This window comes from Pseudopipra pipra, chromosome 21 (assembly GCF_036250125.1).
Source record: "Pseudopipra pipra isolate bDixPip1 chromosome 21, bDixPip1.hap1, whole genome shotgun sequence".
NCBI classification, from domain to species: Eukaryota; Metazoa; Chordata; class Aves; order Passeriformes; family Pipridae; genus Pseudopipra; species Pseudopipra pipra.
In genome coordinates this window covers 11540866-11566727 of record NC_087569.1, presented here as the reverse complement: position 1 = coordinate 11566727, position 25862 = coordinate 11540866, and the positions used below count along the sequence as shown (strand labels likewise).

Here is a 25862-nt window from a genome sequence, read left to right as displayed (position 1 = left end):
CTAAAAAGGATCTATGCATAGTTTTTTGTAATAAAATATGGTTGCTTTTTTAGACATTTTAGTGGTTGTGGAATACTACTATTACTATATCAAAACATAACAAGTCACTCCCCAGTAAATACAGACTTCAGGCTAAAAGCAGAGATCAAATAGATCCCACGTGTCTGCATTGCTATTCTGGAATGTGATTTCTCTCCCAAGACCAACTTCAGAGGAGAGAATCCTAAAAAAGGATTGGTCACATGAATAAACTACTATGTAGGTTTGCCAGAGTTAAGTCAAACATCTCAATTCTTATCCATCAAAACTAAGAACAAAATTGAAAGGATCGTAATATACTAACTAGAATTTTCTCAAGGAAAAGTTTTAAATTTTTTCTATTTTTTTCCTGTCAGGTGAGTCAAACTTTCAGGATATAAGTGTTAACATATCACTGTGAGCCAGGAAGTTTTCATATTATTGTGTAACCAGGATGATATCGCTGCCTCAGTTTCTCCTTTCATAGGGACCAAACTGTCATTGCTGCTGTTGCCTGCCCAGAAAGGGGACGGTTTATGACAACAAGTATAACTTAACTCATTAGAACTGGCATAGAGACACAGCCCTTAAATGGAGCCACTTCTGGGACTTGAAGGCACCAAGGCTCCATGAGACACAGGAGACAATAGTGTTGTCTAACGTGTTGTTAGATCTTGAAAGTGGACACAGAAGAAGTGAGATGCTGCATAAGGTTTATCTGTGACCCCACAGTGCAGTGCATTTGCACCAGAGAGATAAGAAAGTCCAGCAATTTCATCACTGAAAACTGATCAAGTGGGATGAAACAGTGAAGTGCTGTACACTCAGTGTGTGAAACCCAAGACATCCCCTTTTGTTCACGCATATACTCACTGCTTTGGAATAGAGTACAAACTGGTATTGACACGGACAACATGTGACAGGATTTTACCCACAGAATGCAAGATAGACTCCTGCAGACTGGAGAGTCTACTGCTTCAAATATGGTTAAGAAACAGAAAACAGAGTATGCATTATGTTATATTTATAACAAGCCAGTACAAAGTCTGCAATTTTTTTACTCCAATGCTATAATTGTAAGTCAATAGAAACAAGATCATAGTTTTCAGTGACTAAAGCAATTGTCAGAACATACTTAATTAAAGGCTTAACTCTTCACTGAGTTCTGGTTTTTGAGGTCAAGGAACCGCCAGGTAACGTGCATTTCAAAAGCCAGCCAGTGACAGTCATGGTAGAACCATCTTAATTTGCAAGTGCCAAACACCATCCAAGGGAGCTGCAAATTGGGTGAAATAGTGTAAAGAGACTGCCTTATTGCAGACACCAGCAGAGGTACTTCTGTGACTATGGTATTCCTCTAGCTTCAGACAGCATTAGAATTCAAAGATATATTCAAGATTAAATGTTGAGTGTCAGAAAGCATTTTATGTTTTCATTAATAAGTTGGTTAAAAATACATCAGGCTTCTCTAGGATACTTGGACAGCAGGTGAATTTGAAGTCAGCCATTTGCCAGGAGCAATATGCATTGACCCCAGAACTCTGGTCTGTAAGGAACACCTTCCCAAAGGTATTGCTGCTGTTGGGAGCCCTTCTGTAGGTACTCTAAGGAAAGAATTATGCAGGGAGCCAGGATACATACGGGGCCTGATCTGAAGGAACTCTTAACACATTGAATGCCAAGCAGACCAGAAGCAACTAATTCCCAGTAATGAAGGAATGTAAAACTTCCCAAGTTCAAAATACATGGACAAGCTTGCAGAACAATAAAGTGTTATCAATTATATAATGGTTACAGATATGAATAATGTCACTTATTCTCATTATATTTTGGATTAGCATTACTGTTATGCAATTTTTCAAATAATACTTCAATAATGACGTAGTTTGAGCCACTTTCTACCCTGTTTCATTTTTAAGCTCTTCTATGGTGGCACTGAGCAGAAGGGTATAGGGAAAACACCAGAAAGAATTACGTATAAAACTAAGGGAATCATTGGCATGAATTTGGAATTAATGAAAAATGCATCCCCTTTATTTTATAATACATTTAGACTGTGTTCAGCAAGTAGGAAATAAATAGTTAATTTGGTGCTGAAAGTAATAGGTACACTCACATGGACCAGCACTACAGTCACTTTTATAAAGAAGAGAGCTGAAAGCGTGTGGTCTCCAATAATGGAAATATGATTAGTGAGATTCCTTCCTGTTGGCAAGTAAAACTAAATATTCTGTACAGTCACCCACAACCTCACCCACTAAGGATGAAAATAACTTTAATTCTTGGTCATTGCAAAGGTGGTGCACAAATAGTTACAGTTTCACAGATGCCTACATCAATATTTAGCAAGAATATAAACCCTCTCTTTAGCTGCACACTAGTCAACCGGCCAGTGCTTAGAGCAAGATTATACAGAATTTGGGCAAATTCCTTTTGAAGTAAACCTAAATATACCTCTTGTGGCAAGGCTAGAACCTTTAAATGCCAGGCCCTCAGTAGAGTGTGCTGGAATTATGTCTAACACAAATTTATGTAACATGAAGTAATTTGGAGCTTATGAGTAAGTACACGAAAGTATAAAGCACACCTTTAAAATTTTAATTAAAGTATTTTGAGATTAATCATCACAAAACCAGTTTCTCTGGGGTGGTTTCTTCCAGCTCTCTTGTTGCCATGTCCATATATTACAATTGGTAATATATCTGTTTGTTAGCAGTTTTTCTTGCTCAGTGAGAATAGCCTTTTGGTTTTTAAATCTACTCCTTTTCCTAGGCCACTTTGCCAGGAACAATATTCAAGGATACCAGTTTCTTTTGCTGGGAATGCCAACATCATCCCCATTCCTTGCACAGAAAGGCTTGTTTTAGTATTTTGGAAGAGAGAGGAAGATAAAAAAAGTCTCTGCCAAGCTTTGTCCTAAATCACAGCATACTCATGGCAGCTGCTCTGCAAATTACCTGCAGGGTGCCATAGCTGTTCAGCAACAATTTTTCTCATTGCCATTCACCTAGAGTTGTCTTAGTAAGTGCCACCAATAGTCACACTGAATTTTTAATAGCTCCTCTACTCCTTTAATAGTAGAGGGAAGCTGTTATTCATAGGTTGTTCTTTCCAGTCAGGGAAGAGGCATCTCATAGTCTTTCTTGATGCTTCTGAATGCTCCTAAGTGCATCTTACCCATTCTTTGAACAGCAGTATTCCTGAAATCTATTCCCAGTTCTGGAAGAATAGTCAAAACAGGCTTTAATCCTAAAATTTCTTGCTGCAATCTGCAAAGGGCAGGAATTGCAGGAGCAAGCACTAGCCCAGCAGTCCCGGTTCCACACACATCTTCGGTTAATCTCTGAGTAAGGAGGTTTCCAGAGTCCACCATTATAGGCTCTTTCTGACCAAGCTTTACTGCAACAGCCCCAGCACTTTCTTTACAGGAGGTTTTGGTACTGTGGCAGTTTTCTGTTCACCAAGAAGACCCAGCTGCACAGGCTTGTAAAGCGTATTAACTGGGAGATCTCATCAGCATGTTGTTAATAAGGACAGGCATTCATGCCTCTCAGTGTTTATCAGGGTCATTTTCCTGATCTTTTGAGTCCTGCTGGTAAGTGGAATCAAACTACTGCAGGAAAAAAAACCCCAACAACAACAAAGAAAGAAAAAAACAAACAACTACCACCAACAAAAACCAAACCCACTTACCTGTTGTAATTTCCATTCCTTAAATGTTCCTCAGGAGACAGAATTCTGACCATCTCCGTGACTTTAATGTATTGTGCAGCCCCCAATCTACTGACAGATCAAGTCAAACAAAGAGCAATAAGTGAAATAATGCCCACAAAAGGATGCTGCTGCAGGGAAACTTATAAATTGGGAAAGATCTGATAGGTGTTTCATGAGGACACCTGCACCTAATTAAGTCCCAAAGTATTGGTCATCATCAATTTAAGTCACCCCAAAATAAACCCAACAAATGGATAAACAAAACAAGATCACCCCCAAAAAATTAACAATTTATTTATCTGACCACTCTTCAAACAGGGCTGAAGTTATTCCCCAATATGAGACCCCAGAAGGGTGACTTTAACTCTGTATTTTAGGTCTCCTCAGGTTACATAGATTTGCTCTGTATTGATCAGACTTATATCTGCAGAAAGATATGAATGAAAACAGTCAAAGATGAGCTCTGAAATGAGACAGGATGAGACAATTTTTTGTTTGTGGAGGATGCTCCCAGGAAAGTTTATGTTGATTTTCCCCCATTGTTTGTTATTCAAAAAGGAGCTAAAGTGTCCTGTGTTCTGCTTCCCCTGTTCCCTTTATCCCCATCTCCTTTTTTTCAGAGGAAATTCTGTTTTCCCAACTGAAGGATAACTATGCTTAGTGTTGTGCCCAAAAATAAAAAAAAAATCTCAAGTTTCTGATTTCTGACTGTGTAGCCAAGGCAAAATATTGAAGTAAAATAGAAACTTCCTCCAGAAATAATCATTCATTAACTGAAAGATTTTGTTCACTTTGTTTCTGGTGGAAATTTGATCTTCAGCTGGCTTTCTAAAATATTTGCTAAGACCCAACCCAAGTTATTGTTCACAAAGAATAGCTCACAAGGGAAACTACAACAAACTAGACTTAGTATCTGGAACGTTCAGTTCCTTCAAGAAAATGGCTTGTCTATAAAAAAATGTTTTATGAACTCTGTAATGCGGCTCACACTCTCACCTGACACAGCTTACGAAAACTCATTGAAACTCCACATGTCAAATAAGGCAAGTAATTTCTTGTGGGTAAATAAAACACTGAAGTAAACTGGAGAAGGATAACGCCTTTTCTCTCACAAAAGAAACAGTCTCTTTCTAATGGCCAGAATCTACAGTCCTAGAGGTAAACCTACATTTACAGCATAATGAATGGACAACTATTGACTTAGTGCTCCAGAAAAACCTAAGTGGCAAAAAATAGTGTCAGTATAGTCAGCTCTGTTTTAAAGAGCTACCAAAGGTTGTATTAAGCAGTCCCTGTTCACCTCAGAGCAGCATGGAACACCTCTGTGCTCCCAATGGTGGGAGCTGCACTTCCTTCAGAATTCCTGTCAAACAGAGACAGTCTGCAGTGCATGCCAGGGGACTCCCTGGGCACAGACCCTTCACACAGGGGCCAGCAAAGAAACACAGAGGGGAAGGTCTGATCTGGGGCAGAAAAGCTGCCACTGGGATGATTCTTCTGGGCAGAGGAGAACCAGCACCCTGCCATTAAACCATGCAGACAAACACTGAGCCCAGCAAGTGTCTGACAGCAGGCTGGTGGGGTTGTGGTGCAAGGCACAAAATGTTGAAGAGCTCTCAGTGGCACAGTCAGACTGAGCCCTGACTAACACACGTTTACTCACCCACACTGGAAAACATTGTGAAAACTCTCTCACTTGATCCAAGTGCTCAGGATTCATTACTACCCACTTCTTTCCATATTTAGCACAGACATTCGGGGCGGGGGGGGAATGTGAAGTATGTAAAAATGTATACAATATGCCATTACTAAAAAGGAAGAGGTGCTGTGTCAAGGAACGACTGCTGGATTTTGGCTAGGACTGACTCAGTGATCTGTTTTTTTTCTGGGATGATTTGCACCAACTGTCCAATTCCAATTTTGTCAGCAAATGTTGGTTTTGGCTACAACCAGATTATTGCTCTTTCAAGTGTTAACACACCTGAGCTGGAAAACAAAGGCTGAATAAACCAAAGACTGTGTTCAACTGAGATCAGAACTCAGCTGGAATGAACCACCTGCTGCTTGGAGTTCAGTGGATGACACCAAGCAAACTGAACCCTTTTTCAGCTTGGGGATTTCTAGATCATATAGAAAATGCTGAAAGGTTTTTCCTCTCCACAGATCTAGATGTTCAACACATGGGTAGGAAATACCTTTGTCTTCCTTTTGTATGTTTTCCTGTAGTTTGCTCTTTCATGAGCTCATTCACAATTATGGGACCATTCCCAATCACTGTCACATTGTGGGAACAAGTCTGCACACAGGTACCAAGAAGGAGCCCCATGTGACAGCAGCTCAGATCACAACTCTCTGGGTTTGGGACATTCAGCAGTTGCAGAAACAGCTTTAGCAACTTGATATTTTCAGAGAAGAAAGGACAAACCAAGGATCTAGAGAGAGTGAACAGAAAATAGGAAAGCATTAATTTAGCTCCTTAGAGGTGGCACTGCCAGCTGGCCAGCTGACAGACCCACTGACCATGAGGAATCCCACTCTGTCCAAGGATGGGAAAATGGGAACTGTTTGCTCACTTGTGGTGGCTGAGTAACCTGCCCTCACATAGCCCAAACTGAGGATCCTCCCGTGTTCTTTGGGGGCACTAAGGGTGCATGTTTTGAAGTGAGGTGCAAAGGCATTCCTTTATGCCACTACCTTAGGAGTATCAAAACTTCTGCACCTAAAACAGTAACTCTTTGATGGGCAACAAAATAAATGCCATGCCTGATGAGTGTCTGTCATGATACTTGTCCTGCAGTGCTGGAAGGGGCTGTAAGTGAGCTCCAGTCACAAAGCAATTGTCCCTGCATTGCCCATTGTAGGCAATGTATTTACTCAGGGCATTGGAACAGGACACCATGCATGCTTGACACTGAAAAAAGCCTGTTTGTGCCTGTTATGCTGGAGAGTTTGTACAAGATTAATTCTGAAAAATTAATTGTGTTTCTTAGATTCTTATAATCCTTTACTCTGAAATGAATGAGACAGTTTGCAGGGTATGCCACCTGATTTGGTCCAACCCGAACATCTTCAGAGATGCAAACTTGAGTTATCACTTAGCTGAGGAAAGAGAAGGAACCATTGATATTCAGGTCAGAAGACACTTACAGTGGTGTCCAAATCTCTGCTTTGCAGTGATTCACCACAGCGTGTCCCCTCCTGGATCTTACTGGAGCAACACCAAGCTACAGTGGAAGCTAATGCAGAAACAAGTGGGCCATGGTGTTACGCAGGAAACAACCCATGCCAGAGAGGAGACAGCTCTAGGAAGTTTTTATTTGCCAGGCTCTAATTCTGCAACCCACCCATTTAAATTAAATACAAATCAATCACAGGATGTCAAAAAAGTGTCTCAAAAAGAAACCTTTGCTATTAACAGTATACAGAGAGGTGACACATCAAATATATCCCAGTTACAATAAACCCAACACTCTATTACCACACATGTATGCTTCCCCTGGCCCAGCACTCCTGACACTAAATCACCCTGTGTGCCTGTTGATGAAAATAGCATTTGCTTCCTACTTGCCCAGCAACAGAGGGAAGCTGGGGTGAGGGCAACTTTCAGAACGTTCCTTTCTGCAAACAGGACAGGGAAGTGTCCGTCCTACAACTTTTAGCTGGAACTGGTTTTAGAGGAGTTTGGGTCTGCATGAACTGAAATAGCCAAGCTTAGTGTCACCCACCTATGCAAGCTCCTCTGTATCTTACTTGCAATAGAGCAGAGTAAGCACCATGGAGTACCTGGCAGCAGTTATATGTTCTCACACTGTGAAGTCAATCAGAAGGCAGAAAAAGTCCCTTTCTCAATCATGTTTAGATACTGGCAAATTAGCATTGAGTGGTGACTGCTAAAGCACAGAAGGTGCTCAACTGTTCCTGGTTTCACTTTCTTCAAGCAAATACTGTGATAAGTTTCAGGTGGTGACAAACATCAGTGACCAAGCCACTTCTTGGCCCTAGAACTAGCCTCTTCCTCAGATACACTCTGCAAGTGGAACTGTGTTTATCCACATGCTCCACCATTCCCTGGAAGAGGTATGAGACTGCACCACATGCAGCCAGACAGGGAGCTACTGGAAGCACCCAGGAACAACAGTCAGTGGAGAATTTATGGTGCTTAGCACCTTGAAAGAGCACAGAAGATAAAGGCACAAAAATCAATTGCTGAAGCAGTTTTCTGCTTAGAAAAGCACCTGGACATTTTGTGGATAAATACTTTCGTCAATTTTAGATAAAAATGTGAATATTTTTCCAGTTCCATAAAGAACATTCACATTCATAAGAAAACTATTTAAATAACCTACACACACTACTATGCTACATGCCAGATCTTCCGGACAGAATTCTATAATTCTACAACTTGTACCTTGCACCCCTTATCATGAGGTGGGAAACCACCGTGGGTGCAGAATTTGACCCTTATGTCCTCACACCACCTTGGTGAGGTAGATAGGTTCCATGACATCTTCTTCAGGAGGGGAAATAGGCAAAAAGAGGTGAACTGACTTGCATGGGGCTGCACAGAAAGTCTGGGAGCAGAACTCAGGTCACAGCCACAGATCTCTCCGTTATAAGACACTGCCTTACCTCCCACCCACCTCCATCTCCAGGGCTGAACGAAAAGCATCCACATACCACTGACAAAATACACCCAGCACAATAACAATCATTCTGTAGGTTACTTCAGTTCCATAAATGGCATAAAGAGGTGCTACAAAACACTTTCCTCCCAAGATATGAATTCCAAACTACACAAAACAACTCCCATCACTGTCAGCCAGCACAAGCCTTAACATCTGGTCCCTAAATTTTTACCAGGTCATCAATTAGAGCCTTTCTCATGTCTTGACTCCACTCCAAAATTCCAGAGTTAATTAATAAGGCACATCAGGGGCTAATCCAGGAACTTTGGCAATAGGTGTGAAGTCCTGTAGGCCACTGGTCATCTCCAGGCTGGCACTCAGAAAACTCTAGTTGGCATGTGAAACCACATTTGTGGCTGAGAGAGGTAAAGGCTCTTGGCCCTGACAGTACCACAGTGCAAGAAACAGAGAGCCAGCTTTAATCCATCCTTGCCCAAGACATCAGCTGAATCATGACCAGCACAGAATTATGTTATCTCAGCCCTCAATAAAGGTGTCTAAATGCAGTGAGATTTGGGAGTGAAAACAAGGCAAGAGAAAGCATGTTGGATGTTGACTTGGAAGGATCTCACCACATGGCTGAGGCCTAACTCAAACATAACACAGCATAATGCAACATTCCCCTTCTTCCCTAAACAAGTGATCACAGTGATTTCTCTGTACAGTTGCTGACTTGTGAATATAAGAAATAGTCAAGGAATATTCAGCCCCTGCCTGAGTGCAGTGTTCAATGCTAATGATTTACAAGTACATGCCAGTGATATAATAGTTCAAACCATTTGATACAACAGCCTCCCCTCTCTTTATGGAAAGTTCAATAAATTCTAATTCTTGACCTTGATTGGAGGTACAATGGATCACGTGATCATACTTATGATCTAGACACATGTTCCTTAGGGTTGTGTAGCTGAACAACACTTTTGGCTCCAGCACGACTGGAGTAAGTTTGAGTTGGGTCAAGCCTGAACTGAGGTGTAACTGCTGGAAGGCAGCAAACACCTGACACTGGATCTGAAGTGGTGATGAGACTCTATACAGGACTTCGGGCAATAGGGAGTAGTATTAAGGGTGCTTTCCTTGTTTAACACACGAATTCTTCACTGTTCACTGGTTCATTGTGCTGTTTGCCCAGGCTGGGAATGTGTCCAGCTCAAATATAGGTCTTCCCCATGTGTTGATGGCCAGTGTGACACAGAAGACTCCAATGATGTTCATCACTATTCCAGATCTAACCTGTGAGGACAAAAGTCCAAACCAACAACAATAATCAAATATCAGCACAGCAAGTCCAAACTAGCAACACCTAAACACCAGCACAGTAAACTGCAGCAAGGCCTGTTTGTACATACAGAAAAAGATGGTCAAATAAATCACAGAAGTAGCCATTTTACCCACTGCCTTATGCTCTTGCTTAGGGAACACACTGTGCAAAGCCTTTGAACACTTTGCTATCTATATAACCAGTCTAGGAGCTTTAAGGTATGTACAACAAGCTGTTCTTATTAGTTAGAGAACAGCTTCTGCTGTCTTCAAGTCTCCAGTTAGCAAACCAATAATGTTTGGGTGTTCCGCCCAGAACCTGCCCTGTGTGGTCTGGCAGGCAATCAGAGGACCAGAGCTGAGGGTTCCTGATTGCTGCCTTCTGCTTTGAGCTCCAGTGGAGACAAAGCCTCAGACACTCTGTCCAAAGCCCCAGAACACTACAGAGCACCGCCTGCACTTTAACCCTTCAGGTTTCAGAGACTTATGACTTGTCAGTTTTTCATTTTATTTGGGCTGCACTGTATGTCTGCCAAAGCCTGTGAGAAGAGTACTGTTACTTCAGAGATGCAAATCTTTATCACAATATTAACACTGCAGAAGAGAAGGGCATAGGGTGGTAGTTACAGCCCATAAGAGCTTTCAGTACTTTGGAAATACTTGGCAAAGAAAATGAAACTCTCACCAGATTTTAGGATAAAGGCAGTGGAGAGTGTCAGATAAGAGACCAGGCAATTATCATCTTACCATATCCAAAACACGGATCTGGCCATATGAAAACACTATTGCATTTGGTGGTGTTGCAACAGGTAGCATGAAGGCAAAGGAAGCACTGAGAGTACCAGGCAGCATAACATACAAAGGGTGGATCTTGACAGATGTAGCCTGCAAAGAAATGGAGAGAATATCACACTGGAGGTCTTTCAAAAGAAAAGGGTAAAGGATCAATCGATCCCAGACCATTGAGACACACAGGTTCATTTTGTTTCCTGGCATTACATCACCAGAGTAATTTACAAACATTTTATCCTGAAATCCACGTGTGCTTAAAGATAACTTTGCTGTTGTTTCCTGTCCCATAATACTGAAGAACAAGGCTTGATACTTTCTTGTTGTTTGTTTTGCTCTATGGTATAATTTGGAGTTCTGGTCAAATATATCCAACAATCTTTTCTTTGACCTCGAACAACCCTTTTGCCAGGGAACAGAGGGATTGGATTATAATTACTAGGCACATGGAGTTACACTCTTAGACTTTACATAAACTCTGTGGGACTCAGAATTTAAGTGCCAATTCAAGTCACTAATAGTTCAGTACCTTGACTGGGGTTATTTTATTGTGATGAAATGGTCTAGAATAAAGTGCTTGTACTTTCCAAATTAAAGAACAAAGTAATCTATTTTTTCCTTTATGCTATAGTTTGAATTCTACTCAGAAAAGGCAGCGAAACTTACCAAGTTTTCCTGTGTATGTTTTAAAATTGTTCTGTCTTCCTATGGGAAATGACACATTTCTCATAATCAGGCCTGCCACTTTGTGTATTTTAGCACAAAAACGTGAAGATGAATCATTCAAAGGCATGATCAGAAAGTGCTGGATTTTGTTTTGGTTTGGGTTTTGTGTGTGTGTGTTCTGCAGTTCTAAGTTGATGGGTCAAATGCAAAATGACCAGAAGTAACTGCTGTTTGCTGATCTGTATTGAAAAAGTGACTCTCACTTCATGATCTGGCTTCCTTTCCAGTGAGAAAACACCGAAGAAACATCCAAGACAATAAATATAACACTGCTTTGCCACCCAGACTGTCAGGTTAACTCTGATCTCCCATCTGACAGGGTAACAGGATGGAAGTAATCTTACCATGGATGAAAAGACGGGCAGGAAGAGCGTGGCCGTGGCGACGTTGCTGGTGCACTCAGTGAAGACAGCGATGATCAGCGAGAGCACTGTTGCAATGGCCCATGGGGGGATAGATCCCAGAGGAGTCATTTGACGACCCAGCCAAGCTGAGAGACCAGAGTTCTGACAAGAAAAAAAAGGGCATTTCAGTGAGGCTGAGAACCCCTGACTCACGAACAGGGAAGTCATGTTATGAGTGACACTCCTATAAAATAATGCAAAATGAGTCCTGAATTACATAATACAGGAAAGTACAATGATCTGTCATGAACACTAGAAGAAATTCTTTGTCAGCCAGACATAATACTGAATCCCATTATTCTGATTCTTCTGGAAGCCAAGAAGCTTGCTCACATTTTGGTTATAAAATTATGGGTTTTTTGCTAAACAGAAACAATTATTTCTGAGACTATTGCAAATACTTAATATATGACCCAGAAGCTTCCTAGCATGTTTTTCTATAGCTTCTGAAGATAATGATTCTGTGCAAATGCTCTATTGTAGGAACACAGGGAGTAGTTGACTCAAACAGCTTATAAAACCTCTGACTTGATGGCTTCTAATGCTGCTGAGATTTAGTAATTTATGTGTGATGTATGTAGATGAATGTAAGGCTCTAGAGCTTTCATGTGCCCCATGGTTTAAACCTAATTAGCCACAAAACTTAGATGTGAACATTAATTTCCCCAAAGCATGGCACTGCTGATAGCTAAGGCTTGCTTTGATTTAGATGCATTTTAGCAGTGATGAAGGGAACAATACGGTTCACCTCAAGATTCTTTCCTGTTTGGGAATTCAGATGCCTTTTCTGTGAATTTATGAATACAGGATCAAAGCATGAGCTTATGGAATGAAGCCTGGCAATAGCCACTGACAAGAAGTTCAAGAAACCCCATTGTACAGAGTTTTGGGAGATACCTACCACAATGATTTTCTTTCTGACCACTTCAGTAGTAGTTTCGGTTTAAGTCTGAAGATATATAACTTTTGAACAAACTTCAAATGGGTCTGAAAATCTTACAAGTGTTATCTATACTTCTGTTTTTCTAGCCAGGGCTGGGATTGGGATGATTACAGAAATAAGAAAGGATGCTTTTCTGGACATTCGGACAGTGAAGATCCCAAACTACTCGGCAGCCTCCAAGAGGTAAAATAAAGAAACTTGATCAGAGCACAAAAATTCACGAAAAAGAGTCACAAACATTCACCTCTCCTCACAGTTTTTGGTAATTAAGATCTGCCTTCAGATCTGAACATCTCTACTGGGTTTGGCTTTGGGTGCATGCCCAGTAATACAGGACTAGATAACAAACCAGGGAAGTTCGCCTTTGAGTCAGAGAAAAACAGAAGTCAGGACATACTGCACTTGCATCAGCCAAAGCAAAACCTCCTCCCAGCAGCAGCACAATGCTCCAGGGCATCTTCCTCTGAACCACATTCCAGTCTAGCAGCGGGGCTGATAAAAATGGCTTTTTTATATCTGAAGTGAGAAATGAAAAGTAGAACATTTTTTAGGAGTGTGAAGACACTTTGTCTCCTGTTCTATAAGATACCAGTGGGCAGATGCACATTACTGAGAAACCTGCACAGGGTGAGGGTAACACACACGAGCAGGGACCCTCACTTGCCAACAAGTGAGGGAGGTGAGCTGCTCTAAGAACTGCATGCAAATCCAGTGCAGGTTTCTGCCTCCTTAACCGAACTGGCCAGTTGTTTCACAATGTTGCAATCCCTCTTTTAAATACCTTCTTCAGTCTGTTCAGGGTCAGACATGCTTGAATTCCATGCTATGAATTTGGGCTTATGAGCAGGAAGGATAAACAGCAGCAGGGCGATAAACACAGCAGGAGCAGAATCAGTGATATACCTAACAAAGAAAAGAGAATACAGCTTAGAAAATGGACATCTTTCTCTTAGAAGAGGGCTGCCTTCCAGCATCCCAGTCACTGGTCTTTGCCATCCTGTTTGGGGCTGGCACTTGAGCAAAACAGGTCATTAGCCCATATCTGAGGGTCTCTCAGACCTGCCAGAATGTAAACACAGTAATAAAAGAAATGAGCTACAATACACATTAATAACCAGAGTCCCAGATGAAAATGGCTCCTTGAGCAGGGTTCCTTCTCTGTGCTGAAGCCAAGATTCAACAGCTGTATCTCAAGAGACAGACATGTAAAGAAATGGCCTGAATGACAGGTCCAACATGCATTTGATGTCCTTAACATGCCACACAATGCAAAGAAGTCAAAGCACAAAATCAATTTTCCAGTGAGTTCTAAGGTATTGGTTAGAGGTGATATTGCCACCACAGCTGACTGAAGCTCATGCAAAACAAAATACCAAGGTGTATGTCAGTATGACTGAGACCAGCATTACAGAATTTTCTCTTCCTTTAAAAGGTTCAGCTTGCTACATCTCCCAGTCTCCAGCCTTCACTGCAGTACAAACTGTCAAACCATAGATCAATTAATCTTATTCACAACCAAGAGGGTAAAGGATGGAAAGAAACGTAAAAACTTACTTTTCTCCTTCTGGGAAGAGCCTAGTTGCCCAGCCTTTTACAAAGCCTGGGTGTCTGGAAAACCACAAGAGCACCAGCAATACAAACATGAGGAGGACATTGAATTCAGCGTAAGAGATAGGGCCTAACTTCTTCATTTCTGCCTTCAGCACACTGTATGCAGCTTTTTCTTTGGCAGTTCTCTCTGTCCCACAGCCCCAGCTTTTTTTAAAGCTTTAAGAAAAATGGAGAAGAAGATACTGTAAGTATTAGCATACTAGAGGGATTTAACATGCTTGCCACGCTGAACCTGTCACTCTTAGGGACAGACGCAGACTACAGCAGAGGCCACAAAGAAAGAAATTCCAACAGTGTCAAAGTATTTTGTGGGGACATGCCAGTTCTCACAGAAGAATGAGGTCAATGAATGGATGCCAGTCTCTATCCAGTTTGGAGTAACCTAGGATGAAAAACTCAGGTTTGAATCAACAGTTGCAAACCAGCTATGCCAACTCTCCCAGGGCTGAAATTCACAGGTGTGAGATGAAAAAACAAAAAGACAATTCTGAAGATTAAGAATGTATAAAGCTTTTGCCTTAGTACACCTCCCATGAACACAAAACGTTTTCCAGACCTCAAAAGTTGCTGTAAAAGGGAACTGCTCTGTGCTACAAAATTAATAACTTGTCAGTGCGTTTGTTTCACTGATCTGCACTAGCTTACGGAGGGGTTTAGACACTACCATGTAGGCAAATACTTACTTGAGTCCCATGAAGGAGCACTGTAGCCAAAGCCAAGCTAGCACCAACATCAGAACCATGTTTGGGAATGCAAATCCAAACCAGGAAGCAAAATTCACAACATCATTATTGTTGGGATATAACCTGAAATGAAAAGTGCTTTCTCTATGAATGTCAAAACATAATCTACTCTCCCTTTAATGATCCTCAGTTTTCCTTGTGTTGTACTTTGATGCATATAGGAGCTCATGTTGATATTTTAGGTCTCAGTAAGATAAGTGTGGCTGAAAGATCTCCTATACATTCTAGGTACCTTCCACTTCCAACATGCCTGCTTATTTATTCCAAGACAGGACGTTCTTTCTTCCTCCCAGTCCATTGTAATAAGAGAGCAAGAAATGTCTTTCCTGAAAATTAATTTCCTGAAATTAATACCTGAACTTCTGTTCCCTTCAATAGAAGACAAAGTGCTAGTTGCCCTGAAAAAATGAGACCAGTGTTTTAAGAACACTAACTTTTGCTCTTCCCTGTGTCTGCTAATAACAATCAGAGGGAGAATATCAATAGCAAACTTCCATCTGGGTGTTAAAAGCAACAGATAATTCAGTAGCTGAGGCTGAAGTACTTGCAATAGAAGAAAGCAGTGTTGAGGGTCTGACGTGGAGTTCGCAAAATTTCCACTGCAGATTAGGTTCCATGTAAATCAGTTCCCAAACTCAGTTTAGCAATGAGAGTACAACATAATTGTCCTGTTTCCACAACCACAGCATAGAGGAACAATACTGTAGGAGAGGCTAAGCTACTTTTGGCTCTCTTCAGTGCACTTACGAGTAATCTACATTCTCCTGATGCTCTTCACTGCAGTTCCTCTTCTGATGTTCTGTATTTCAGTTGAAAAAGAGAATGCAGAAGAACCAATATCTCATAATCAACCAGCTGTCTGTCAATTGCCAGCAAGTATTTACAATTTTCTCAGAAGACCTATAATTCCATCTCATAGCTACCTTTTAAAAGATGTTGAAGCAAATAAATAAGATCCAACACTTCATACACATTTCTCACTCTCAGTTCCTCAACTTAATCCTTAAAGTTTACAACTGAAATTGCTACCTCAGACCAGTCAGTTGGTCACAGAAACAGTATGACAGTATAACTAAAAGAAGCAGCAAGAATGACTTACTGATTCATCTGGCCTTTCAGTACCATGTTCGGTCCTGTTCCAGTGAGTGTGGCAGTTCCTCCGATGCTGGCAGCATAGCACACACACAGTGTCATTCCCTTGCAAATACGCTTCCGCATTTTCTTTTCCTCAGAAGACCTGGGGTCATCAGGGACTTGTCCATTGCTTACGACTAGACACAAAGAACACAACTTGCCTGAGGTAAAGTTAGGGAGGCAGAGAATTCAGAATAGGGTCTGCGGGCTCAGTGCTTCCAGTTTGTATATGCTATTTATTTTAATCAAAGAAACCACAGATATGTCACTAAATACTTTGGATTCATGTTCATGAGGAGCTAAAGAGAGAGGCTGGCAGCCTGGATCTATGTGATCCAAGGATGCTATTGTCCACTTCAGTGCTACGGTTCCTCAGCAGTAATTTCCTGTTTCACAGAGAGGCTTACAACCAGCCAGATATTGTAGTCACTGGAACCATTTCCAATCCCCCAGTAAGAATCCATCTGGCTTTAACAGTTATGAATATGGGCAGGGAAAAAAAGCACTGAAAACCAAATTCTTGCTTGGCATTAACTTAATCAATATGTCACATCAGTTTACAGTAACAGTGAAACTGTGCTGCTGTGTCCATTGTTCTCTAATCTTGAAGTCTGACTGGACTAATGGAGCAGGACAAAGAATTTATGGCAATTACAACCAATTCAACAATACCAAAGGGTATTTTTTGCACACACTTATTACCTTCACTACACTTGAGATCTGGTCTTTAATCACATTTAATAATACAGCCCTCTGTAACAGCACAGCAGACCAGTGAAATGAGAGAGACTGAGTTTGTGCACATGGTTCAAATCAAATGAAATCTACTGCAGAACCATGGCATTGGCAGAGGACCTTGAGGAAACAAGCATCAAGGGTAAGATCATACTTTAAAGTGCTCCAAAGAGCAGTCGGTCTACTGTGAGTCAAATTACACCAGCTACTCTTTTCCATGTGGCTTTTAAAGTAGTCCTCTTTCTTCTCCCCACCTCCACATACAGTCTGGTCAATAAAGAGATATTTATTACCCTAGAATCAAAATAGGCTGTGTTTACATATTTTTTTTTCAAATATTCTTACATGTGGCTTGGAAGCTGAATCCCCACTGATAATCACAATATTTAGAAAGTGGGATTCTGGGGGTTTGGATGGTTATTTCCCACAGGATATGTTTTTCACTTCCCTGATCAGACAGTTAAGTCTAGGGAAATTCTGGGAGAATGACTCCACCTCAAAGGAAAGAACATAACAATCTGTCTGGGATCTAGCACTAGTATAACAAAATGGTAGCCACCAAAATTGAAGCTATTCTGTAAAACCTAAATGTCATGTATTAGGGGTTTTCAGTCAGGTTACCATCCTCTTCCCTTGGAAAAGGTACCAAGCACTCCTTCTAGGCTCAGCAACTGTGAGTGTAGTAAGTTCAGTAGCATCAGCTCATTGGTGAGCAGGCCCTTACCACACACTGCAGCAGGATCTGATGTGCTCTTTTCCTCCAGCTCGATCACTGTGTTTGTTTGCCCAATTGCTTGTTCCATCATGGTCACATCATACTCTGTGTTGTCCATTTGATCCAGGACAGCCTGGACAATGGGAACCATCATGGCAGTGGTGGCTGTGTTACTTATCCACATGGACAGGAAGGCAGTGACTATCATAAATCCCAGCATGAGGCTGAAAAGAGAGAAATAGGCAGAAGAGAAAGGAGGAAAGCAAACAGACACTGCTTGGCTTTGTAGTCACTGTAATTTGGAGAGCAGAGCCCAAATGGGGATGTGTGTAGTATCCAATAATAGAGAATAGGACCAGATTCCCTTCAAGGACAGCTCTGCCACCTTCACTGAAGGAATCCCAGTGAATGATTCAGACTGTCATAATTTTGTCCCCAGTAGCAAGCCTCGACAATTTAGTCAGATACTGGTTTTGGCTTAAGGACGAATAAACTGTTCCTGTTGCTAGACTTCACCTCTGGAAACTCTGTGCAAGTGCAGCTAAAGAGATTCTTGAAGGATCCTTCCTCTGCTGATGGTTAAACACCACCCCTAGGCCTCTGCTAAACTGACAAAAGGCAAAAAAGAAGCAATTTAATACTCTTACAGTGCAGGTTTCACCCCAAGAATCAGAAGGACCCTCAGTGCAATCCTTTTGTGAAGATTCCACTGTTCAACAGAAATTGCAACAATCAGCCCTCCAACGAAGAGCATGTTTGTGTCATTGAGGTACTGCAAGCACACCTGAAAGACAGAAAAGGTAAGTCAGGGGCCCAAATGTTGCCTTTTGCTTGCTTCACTAGTACATTTTGCCTTCCACCCTCTCAAAGCCACGGACTAGACCAGGCCCCATCCAACACTGGCAGAAGATGCAGCTGCAACCTCAGAGCTCCCTGCAGTTTCCTGAACCCTTAATCCCCTGTGTAAATGCTGAACTGTCTGTGCAGAGACTCTTTGTGCATCATTGTACAAAAGCACAACAGTTTCCTAAAACATTGTTAGGGTCTCAAGGTATGGTGTAGGTGCTGGAAACACTGAGCTCCAAAACGGGTTTCTCAGCACATTTAGCAACCATACCTGCCTTTACCAGCTTCTTGGCCAGTAGTGACTGGGCTACAGAACTTGGAAACAGCCCAGGATGAGCTGAGGACACAGCATACCTGCTGGCACCACATTGTCTATCCTGTCAGAAGTTTGTCCCGTGCATTTTGAGATCTCCCAGAGGATCTATCTGTCCGCACTGCTCTCTCATGGGACATAAACTGCTGGCACTAGTGGGATGCTCTCCAGCAGGATCCACGCACAAAACAGACCCTCCCCTCTACCAACTCAAGCACCCCACTCTTAACATTTTGGGCAAATGTGTATTTAGTTCAGCATCTTCCTATACAAGAACCCTGAACACTAATACAGACTTGTTGGCTAAATATTGATGAGGGATCAGAGCACTGGATTTCCCTGTATCAGAGCTGGATTTAGTGAGTTCCTTACTGATTTAGAGCTCTGAACTCCAAGCAGAGGGAAAAATACCACTGGCATGAGGGAAGTGACAGCCAGGGGGATCACTTCAGTGCACCAATACACAGCCATGATGATGATGATATATGCACATTTGGCCTCCTGAAACATAACAGAAGACACATTTAAGCATAGAAAACCATTTTTAAAGATAAGAAACATACTGGTAGCTCTTAAAAAAGGCTCACACACTACACTGTCTGCAGCTTAACAAGTTATGCTGAATGAGGATTTAAACTTGTGCTTTTAAACCACATTCTGAAGTCACTTGTATAAAAAGATCTTTTTGACAAAGAAGACATAGTGTTTGTTTTAATCCATCCACACAAAATAAATGGTGTGAGAAAAACAAACCTTCCACAACTAGGTAAGTGCATAGTTTGCCATGTGCAATTACCTCCTGGCAGTTGAGGTCAGCAGATTTCACTTCTAGGAGCCAAGAACAGCAATAGTGAGTTAAATATTTTTAAATGGATGGCCAAATTTCCCATTGTGGATGATTACCTTGCCTGAAATTCACAAGTCTTTGAGGTGTGTTAGTTTTTTAAAGTAACTCTTAAAATAAAAGTTTGGGGTTTTTTTGGTAACTAAGTACGTTACAGGTATTTAATTACTTTCCTAAATCATACTGTGCTTACCTGCTAAGGGGATTCCCTAGATTAGAATTGTTGCAACCTGTCTTTTTGGACTGTTGATGAGGCATTTCTGTAGCGCAGCCTTCCTTGGTTTGTACTCTCAAAATTGTTGGGAGAAGCAAGCATTCATTAGCTAACAGTGAACTGTTTGAAAGGTGAAGTCAGTGTTCTGTAGTCCAGTATTTGCTCATATTTACAGCATGTGTTTATAGGATTTTATTCTAATACAACAAATGAGACTTTATTGCTAAAATAAATGGTGTGACAGTGACATTTAAAAACTACTGTCAGGTGATATTTATAAATAGGTCTGAGTTTTCCTTCATTTTGTTGAGAAGTTTAAGAACCAGAAAACAGTCTTCGTAAGAAATTTGATTTTTTTTTCTGTCAGGTTTCCAGGAGATTACTTACAGCCCAAAAAAAGAAAAAGTTTTGAAAAAAAAATTATTCAGAAACTAAAAGATATCAGATAGATCCCAAGGAAGTCTCTTCCTTTTATATATACAAGGTGAGCTCATGATACAATTCATGCTGTACCACAATAACTCAGGGCTAGAACTGACTGTGGGTAATCTGTTGCCAATATGAAAGACAGATAGACAACTGTAAGTGAATAAAATTCACAACAGAGAAGGAACATTGGTCTTAGAGAGTAGAGAGTAAATAATTTATGTGAAGTTCAAAAATACAACCATGCTTATAAATTAACTCCAACAACCACAGCCAATTCAAACAACCAAACGTTTGGAATTAAATATATGTTTGTATTTATGCCTATGTCCGCCTGTGATTTATCAGAATAGTCACAGAATGTTTCTTTGGTGTTTTGTATCAACTGTACAGTGACCTGCCTCCTCGCTGAGAGATCAAAAGGCAGTCAGTGACAGAATGTTACTCCCTGTTATGAAATACTGTCATTTCTCAGATTAGACTGGTAACACAATATGCCTACAAATACTTGAAAACTGAAGATGTACTTAATTGTTTTAGGGAAATTATCTTTCCTAGTTTTGACCAAAGTAGAGTTTAACAGTCAGGAATTTCTTGTTCTATAAAACACCATCATTCAACTGAAAGGCAGGGCTGATATTACTTAGGTAACCAAAGGGATGGCAATTTGGTTTATAAACACACATGAAATTTTCCTGTACTTTAAAACAGAGAGCAATACAAGTCGCTCAGAAAGGCTATTTTGAGCATTAGAATAGCCTACAAAGCTCTAGTAGGCTAAAATACTGCAAACAGAGCTTTCACATTTGGTCAAGAAGGCTACAGGATACTAAAGTTCAAACTCTTCACTGGGTTATTTCAATGTTTGCTGGCATCACTCCACTGAACGCAAAGGAGTTGTGCTATTGCCATCCCTGGTGTAAGAAGGATGTGAATTGGAGAATACGGCATTTGAAACCCTCATCAGTGCATACACACAACTGCACCAGGATGCAGAATGCCACCAAGCAAAACGGGCAGAGTACCAACGCCTCAGCAGAGCTGGGGAACGCACTCCTGTCCTTCATCCCACTGCCACTGCTTCGAGAGAATACAGGACACAGTTCCAAACGCGCCGGCCACTTACGCATGGATTTGTCTTGGCCCAAAATGAATTGCATCTAATTGCACTAATGGGTTGGGTCCGTGGGAGCCCCTGGGAGCAGCGCCAGGCGCCGAGGGCAGAGTGGGATCTCCTGGCGGGCAGCAGGGCAGGGACCCCTCAGGCACTTACCCGCGTGGACACAGCGAGCGGCAGCGGCAGCAGCAGCAGCGGCGTGAGGAAGAGGATGGCGAAGGAGCGGTACCGCAGCAGGGGCCGCAGGCACGTCGGGGCCATGTTCTGTGGGGTGACACGGTCAGGACGGCAGCGGGAGCAGCGCCCGCCGCCGCCGCCTTAAGTACGGGGCGGGAGGGACGGGAGGGACACGGCGGGGGGCGACACGTCCCGCCCGCCCCGCCGGGGGCGGCCCCGGGCACGGCCGCGGGCACGGCCGGGCAGCGAACGAGCCGCCCCGAGCGCCCCGGCCCCGCTGCGAGCCGCCCTCCCTGCCCGGCACCCCGGGATCGGTCCCGGACCCCTCCCTTACGGCCACCTCCGTGCGGGGCTTCTGCAGCCCCTCCATGCCGAGGAAAGCTGCTCAATGGCTTGTATCAGCTACCGCACCAGTCGGGAGAATGTTTTAAGAACGATCTCCCTGCTCCCAGCGCCCACAGAAAGGTGTCAGCAAGCACGGATTCACACATCGTGTGCAGGGACCGAAGTGCTGACACTGGACGTTCGGGAGGTGCTGGTGGCGCCACGGGAGGATCGTCCCTCGATCATTCACACAGTGGTGAGGAAGGACTGGGCTCCTTTAGGGAAACTGAGAGTTAAAACCGCATTGGAGGTCTCCCCAAAACAAAGGTCTGTGCAGGCATGCATGGCTGTGTTTCGTTATTATTTTGTGAGGCACTGTGCGTCTGGATGTGGGTTAAAAATAACCCAGAAAGGTTAACTTGAAAGGTTGTTTTTAATGTTGTTGAATTCAGTGACTTCATCTACAGTGCAGCCTCGGAAACCGAAGGGATGGCCCTACTGACAGGTTGGCCAGTGCCATCGTGAAGGCAGAAAGGAACAACTGGAGGGACTGGAAACTAGACTAAGGACAGACAAAGTGTTGATATTTTAGGCTCTGCTTCTGGGATGTCAACAGTCACCTGAAACTGAAGTTAGCATAAATCATATCTCAACAATTTGATCCACAGTCTCTTCATACAGTCTTACCAAGCAGTTATCACTGAAATAAAGAATTTCAGATTCCACAGCAAGTAATGAGGGAGCTCTGACTACAGCTTGCACTATTTGTCCTCTGCTGACCAGAGGAACTTGAGTGACAGAAGTTCAAAACAAGACACTCCAATGTTACTGTTCATTTATAAAAGCAGTGAATGCCCACTAAGGAAAACAGTAGCCAACCGGATCTGGACAGATTCCAAATCTTCAAACCTTTTGCAGCAGTCCCTTTGGGTAACTTACCAACACAGAGGAAACTTCACACCAGTGCAAAGTCTAGCAGAAAGTGGGGAATCAGCCAAAACTTGCATTCCTGTGGCCAATCTCCAGTGAAAAAATGGTTCCTAGTCAAAAAAGAAAAAGGACTACAAACAAATAAGAAAATGCAAATAGTTAGCTCTAAAGGAGTTGTACTAGGGTTCACTCTGATAGACCAGTGCAAACATGATTTGTTGTCTTCTCGTTTCAATACGATGCAGTGCAAAAAAAAAAGAAAAGAAAGGCAACAAATGTGTTGATACCTTTAGATAGAATAATCCTGTGAAAAGAGACTTGCTTACTGTACCTGGGGATGAGAGCAAGGACTCCTGTGGGCAGTTCAATTAGCTAATTCATGCCTCAGTCCTTTTTTGTCAAATACAGAAAAGGGAATCAATATCTTATTGTGCAGAATTATTGCAAACTTGCCTTCAGTGTGCCAGGCAAAGTACTTCCAATAATATGGAACAAATCAGAAAAAGACTTAGAGAAAAGAACCAGCATCTGAATAATAGGGAATCACACCGAAAGGTAATGGGTACCCCCTGCTGATGCTCACAGAGCACCACACCAGCAAAGGGTGTACTTTTGGGATGAAGGGAGAGGCATTGGTCCCTGGATTTCTTATGATCAGCTGACTTAGGACAGGGATGAGAAGATGGTGCAGGCCTCTCAAGAGATTATAGACCAGAAAGGAAGGAGCAAAGAAGGAAAACAGGGAGGTGTCAATTAAGACCAGTAAGTACTTGGCCCTTAGAGATAAATACCCACTTCCCAATGCTTCTGGCAGAGGTGCGTGGTTAATACCAGTTGAAAGAGAGAGAGAGATAGGAAAAACACTGAGTTCAGATTTGAAAGATAGCATGCCTAGATTTTCTTTATTTGAGCATTTTTTCTCTGAGATCCAGGTCCTAAACTAAGCAATTGTAATCTTTTCATGAATGAAGACCAGCACTGATGAGCTGCCTTTAGAAACTCTAAATTTAAGGCATTTGATTAAAGCAGTACTGGGGAGAAATCTCAAGTGGGTACATGGAAATGAGCAAGTTTTACTTCTTTATTTCTTTGGTAAAGTAGGCTCCTTTTCTAGAGGTTTGCTTCAGGAGGAGAGCAGGTTGGTTTGTTGAAGTGCATGTGGAATATTTCTTCATGAACAACAACAGTGCTGACGGATGAGAAGTCGAATTAGTGCCAACTACAATTCCTGTGGAAGTCTGCTAGGAATTCAGCTAAAACCAATCACAACATCTGGCTGAGGCAGAGCAGCAAAGACAAGGTCCTGCACTGAACTGAACCTGGAAACCTGAAAGGTAAATTCTGACCTTGATACCACCTTGTTCAAGCCATCCTGCCACTGCACACTTCATATTTAAGATACATCCACCAATATTTTATAAACCACTGGAGGTTTACATGTGTCAATTCATGTTCTACTGTAAGAACCAGGAGAGTGAGAAGTTGACTGAATCCAGATGTTAGAACCACAAAATCAAGTATTACGGCAAACTGCAACAACACAGGCAGGAAAAAGAATACTGAGTGAGGACAAGAGAGAAGACATCTACATTCAGATAAAGAGGTGGGAAAGTTGTGCAATGCATAATCAAGATGGGTAAAAGAGGGCTTTACAGTATAGGCTGAGACTGGGCATGGCTCTAAGAGATCAGCCTGCACCAGCAGAGAGAAGCATGGAGAAGCATGTTGCATTTGGCAAGTATCCCAGCTGTTCCCCATTTCCCTCAAAATATGCTTACAACTGAGCTGCATTTGGCACTGGCTGGACATGAGCGTGCTACAGGAATGGCAGCTCTTTCACGTAATTTGACGATGAGCTTCCTCTTTCCTGTGCCAAGAAGAAGATGGACAAAGCTTTGGCTGTTTGCTTTACAGACAGGTCTGACAGCCAGGCAGAAGGGAGCTGCAGAGAGCCTATGTGCTCGCAAAACATCCAGGAGGAGTTTTAGGTGGTCCAAAGAGCATTCAAATAAAAACCTCCCACAGCCTGAAATTCAGCTCATGCTAACTGAGCACTAACTTCAGGCTTTCAAGAGAAAGGGATCCCTTCCTCCAGTCAGTACTGCTCTGAATATAGCAGACAGCACTGGCTTTGACAACTGCTCTAAAGGCAGTGGGTAAAATTAGCTTTTGATTGCAGACACCATTTAGAAGCAGAATATTGTAGCAGCCTTTGGGCCAAATTTTGATGCCCTTGTGTTGAACAATGTGCTGCTCTTGTTCTTCTTGGTAGTAAATTTCAAATCAGTTTACAAAGGAACTCAAATCTTTGTGTTACAAAGAGGTTTAGGTGTGGGTGATAACATGAGTTGGAACCAGGAGCTGAATCAGGTCTCTTGTACCTGAAATCCCTTTTCCTGGTTGCTAGACACCACTGCTCCCATTTGCTGTTCTGCTGCCCTAATAAACACAGGTATTTTGAAGCATGCCAAGAACCAAGGGTTAGAGTAAAAGAGCCAAGCCCATCTTGTGGCTCACTGACACCAACCTGCCCTGGCCTTCTTGCCATTTCTCAACTGGGGGCTTTGGGGCTTATTCGATTTAACTTGATAAAGAAAGCAGAACATTTTTCTGCTGTGAGCGAGGTGAGTAGGTTCAGTGAAGTGTTCAGTGAGCACCAGAGCCAGCTCAAGAGAATGGGCCACTTATGGCTGGGCACAGGAACAGCTGGGACAGAAGAGCCACACCTTTCAAGATATGCAAATGCCTAGATAAACTTGACAGCATTGTCAAACCATACACAGTCTTGCAATCTTCCCTTTTGTACTTCAGATACCAGAGTCAATGATATGAACCACTGTTGAGTTCTACTTGGAAATGGGACACTGCTGAAGACCAGTTAAAAAAGGGTGACCTGCATTTTTGGGGTTATTAGAAAGGGACTAGAAATCAATTCCACTTGGAAGGTAGGAATTCCAGGGTCATCAGTCCAGGTGGAAAAATTGGAAAATAAAGATTTTATTATAGTTTAGTTCATTCCTGAGAAGCTGCTTTTCTGATATATCACACTCACTACAAGCCAATTATCCCAGTTACTCCGGTTATTGCTGCCAAGGAGGCTTTACAGGCAGCAGCTGGTTCATTTAATTACAGATAGACATATTTTCTGCCTCTAATTCAAATGCTGCCCAAGCATACAAGTACAGTTTGCTTGT

General features: G+C 42.2%; 1 protein-coding gene across 2 annotated transcripts; it reads right to left on the bottom strand.

Moving 5' to 3' along the window:
• Positions 1 to 7027: 7027 nt before the first annotated feature.
• On the bottom strand, positions 7028 to 25582 carry SLC13A5 (solute carrier family 13 member 5). 2 transcript variants are annotated; one of them, XM_064678209.1, is made up of 13 exons: positions 22678 to 22776; positions 21394 to 21501; positions 19009 to 19137; positions 18125 to 18261; positions 17487 to 17701; positions 15993 to 16164; positions 14834 to 14956; positions 14094 to 14306; positions 13321 to 13442; positions 12937 to 13055; positions 11537 to 11698; positions 10425 to 10562; positions 7028 to 9650 (listed from the first exon to the last, which is right to left on the bottom strand). In XM_064678209.1, the coding sequence occupies exons 2-13, from the start codon at positions 21496 to 21498 to the stop codon at positions 9522 to 9524; spliced, it is 1764 nt and encodes a 587-aa protein (XP_064534279.1). In that variant the 5' UTR covers positions 21499 to 21501; positions 22678 to 22776; the 3' UTR covers positions 7028 to 9521. The 2 variants fall into 2 exon arrangements, with proteins under 2 accessions (XP_064534279.1, XP_064534280.1); XM_064678210.1 differs by lacking the exons at positions 21394 to 21501; positions 22678 to 22776 and adding an exon at positions 25562 to 25582 and having other exon boundaries at positions 7113 to 9650.
• Positions 25583 to 25862: the final 280 nt, after the last annotated feature.

Bases quoted from the DNA above. Each gene is read 5' to 3' on its own strand.
- SLC13A5 (XM_064678209.1), bottom strand. From the start codon at position 21,498: ATGGCCCCGACGTGCCTGCGGCCCCTGCTGCGGTACCGCTCCTTCGCC. The intron at 16,165-17,486 runs GTAAGGGCCTGC...CTTTGTGTCTAG, and splicing joins AGATCCTGCTGCAGTGTGTG to TCGTAAGCAATGGACAAGTC. The intron at 13,056-13,320 runs GTATTTAAAAGA...TTCTCACTTCAG, and splicing joins CCCTGAACAGACTGAAGAAG to ATATAAAAAAGCCATTTTTA.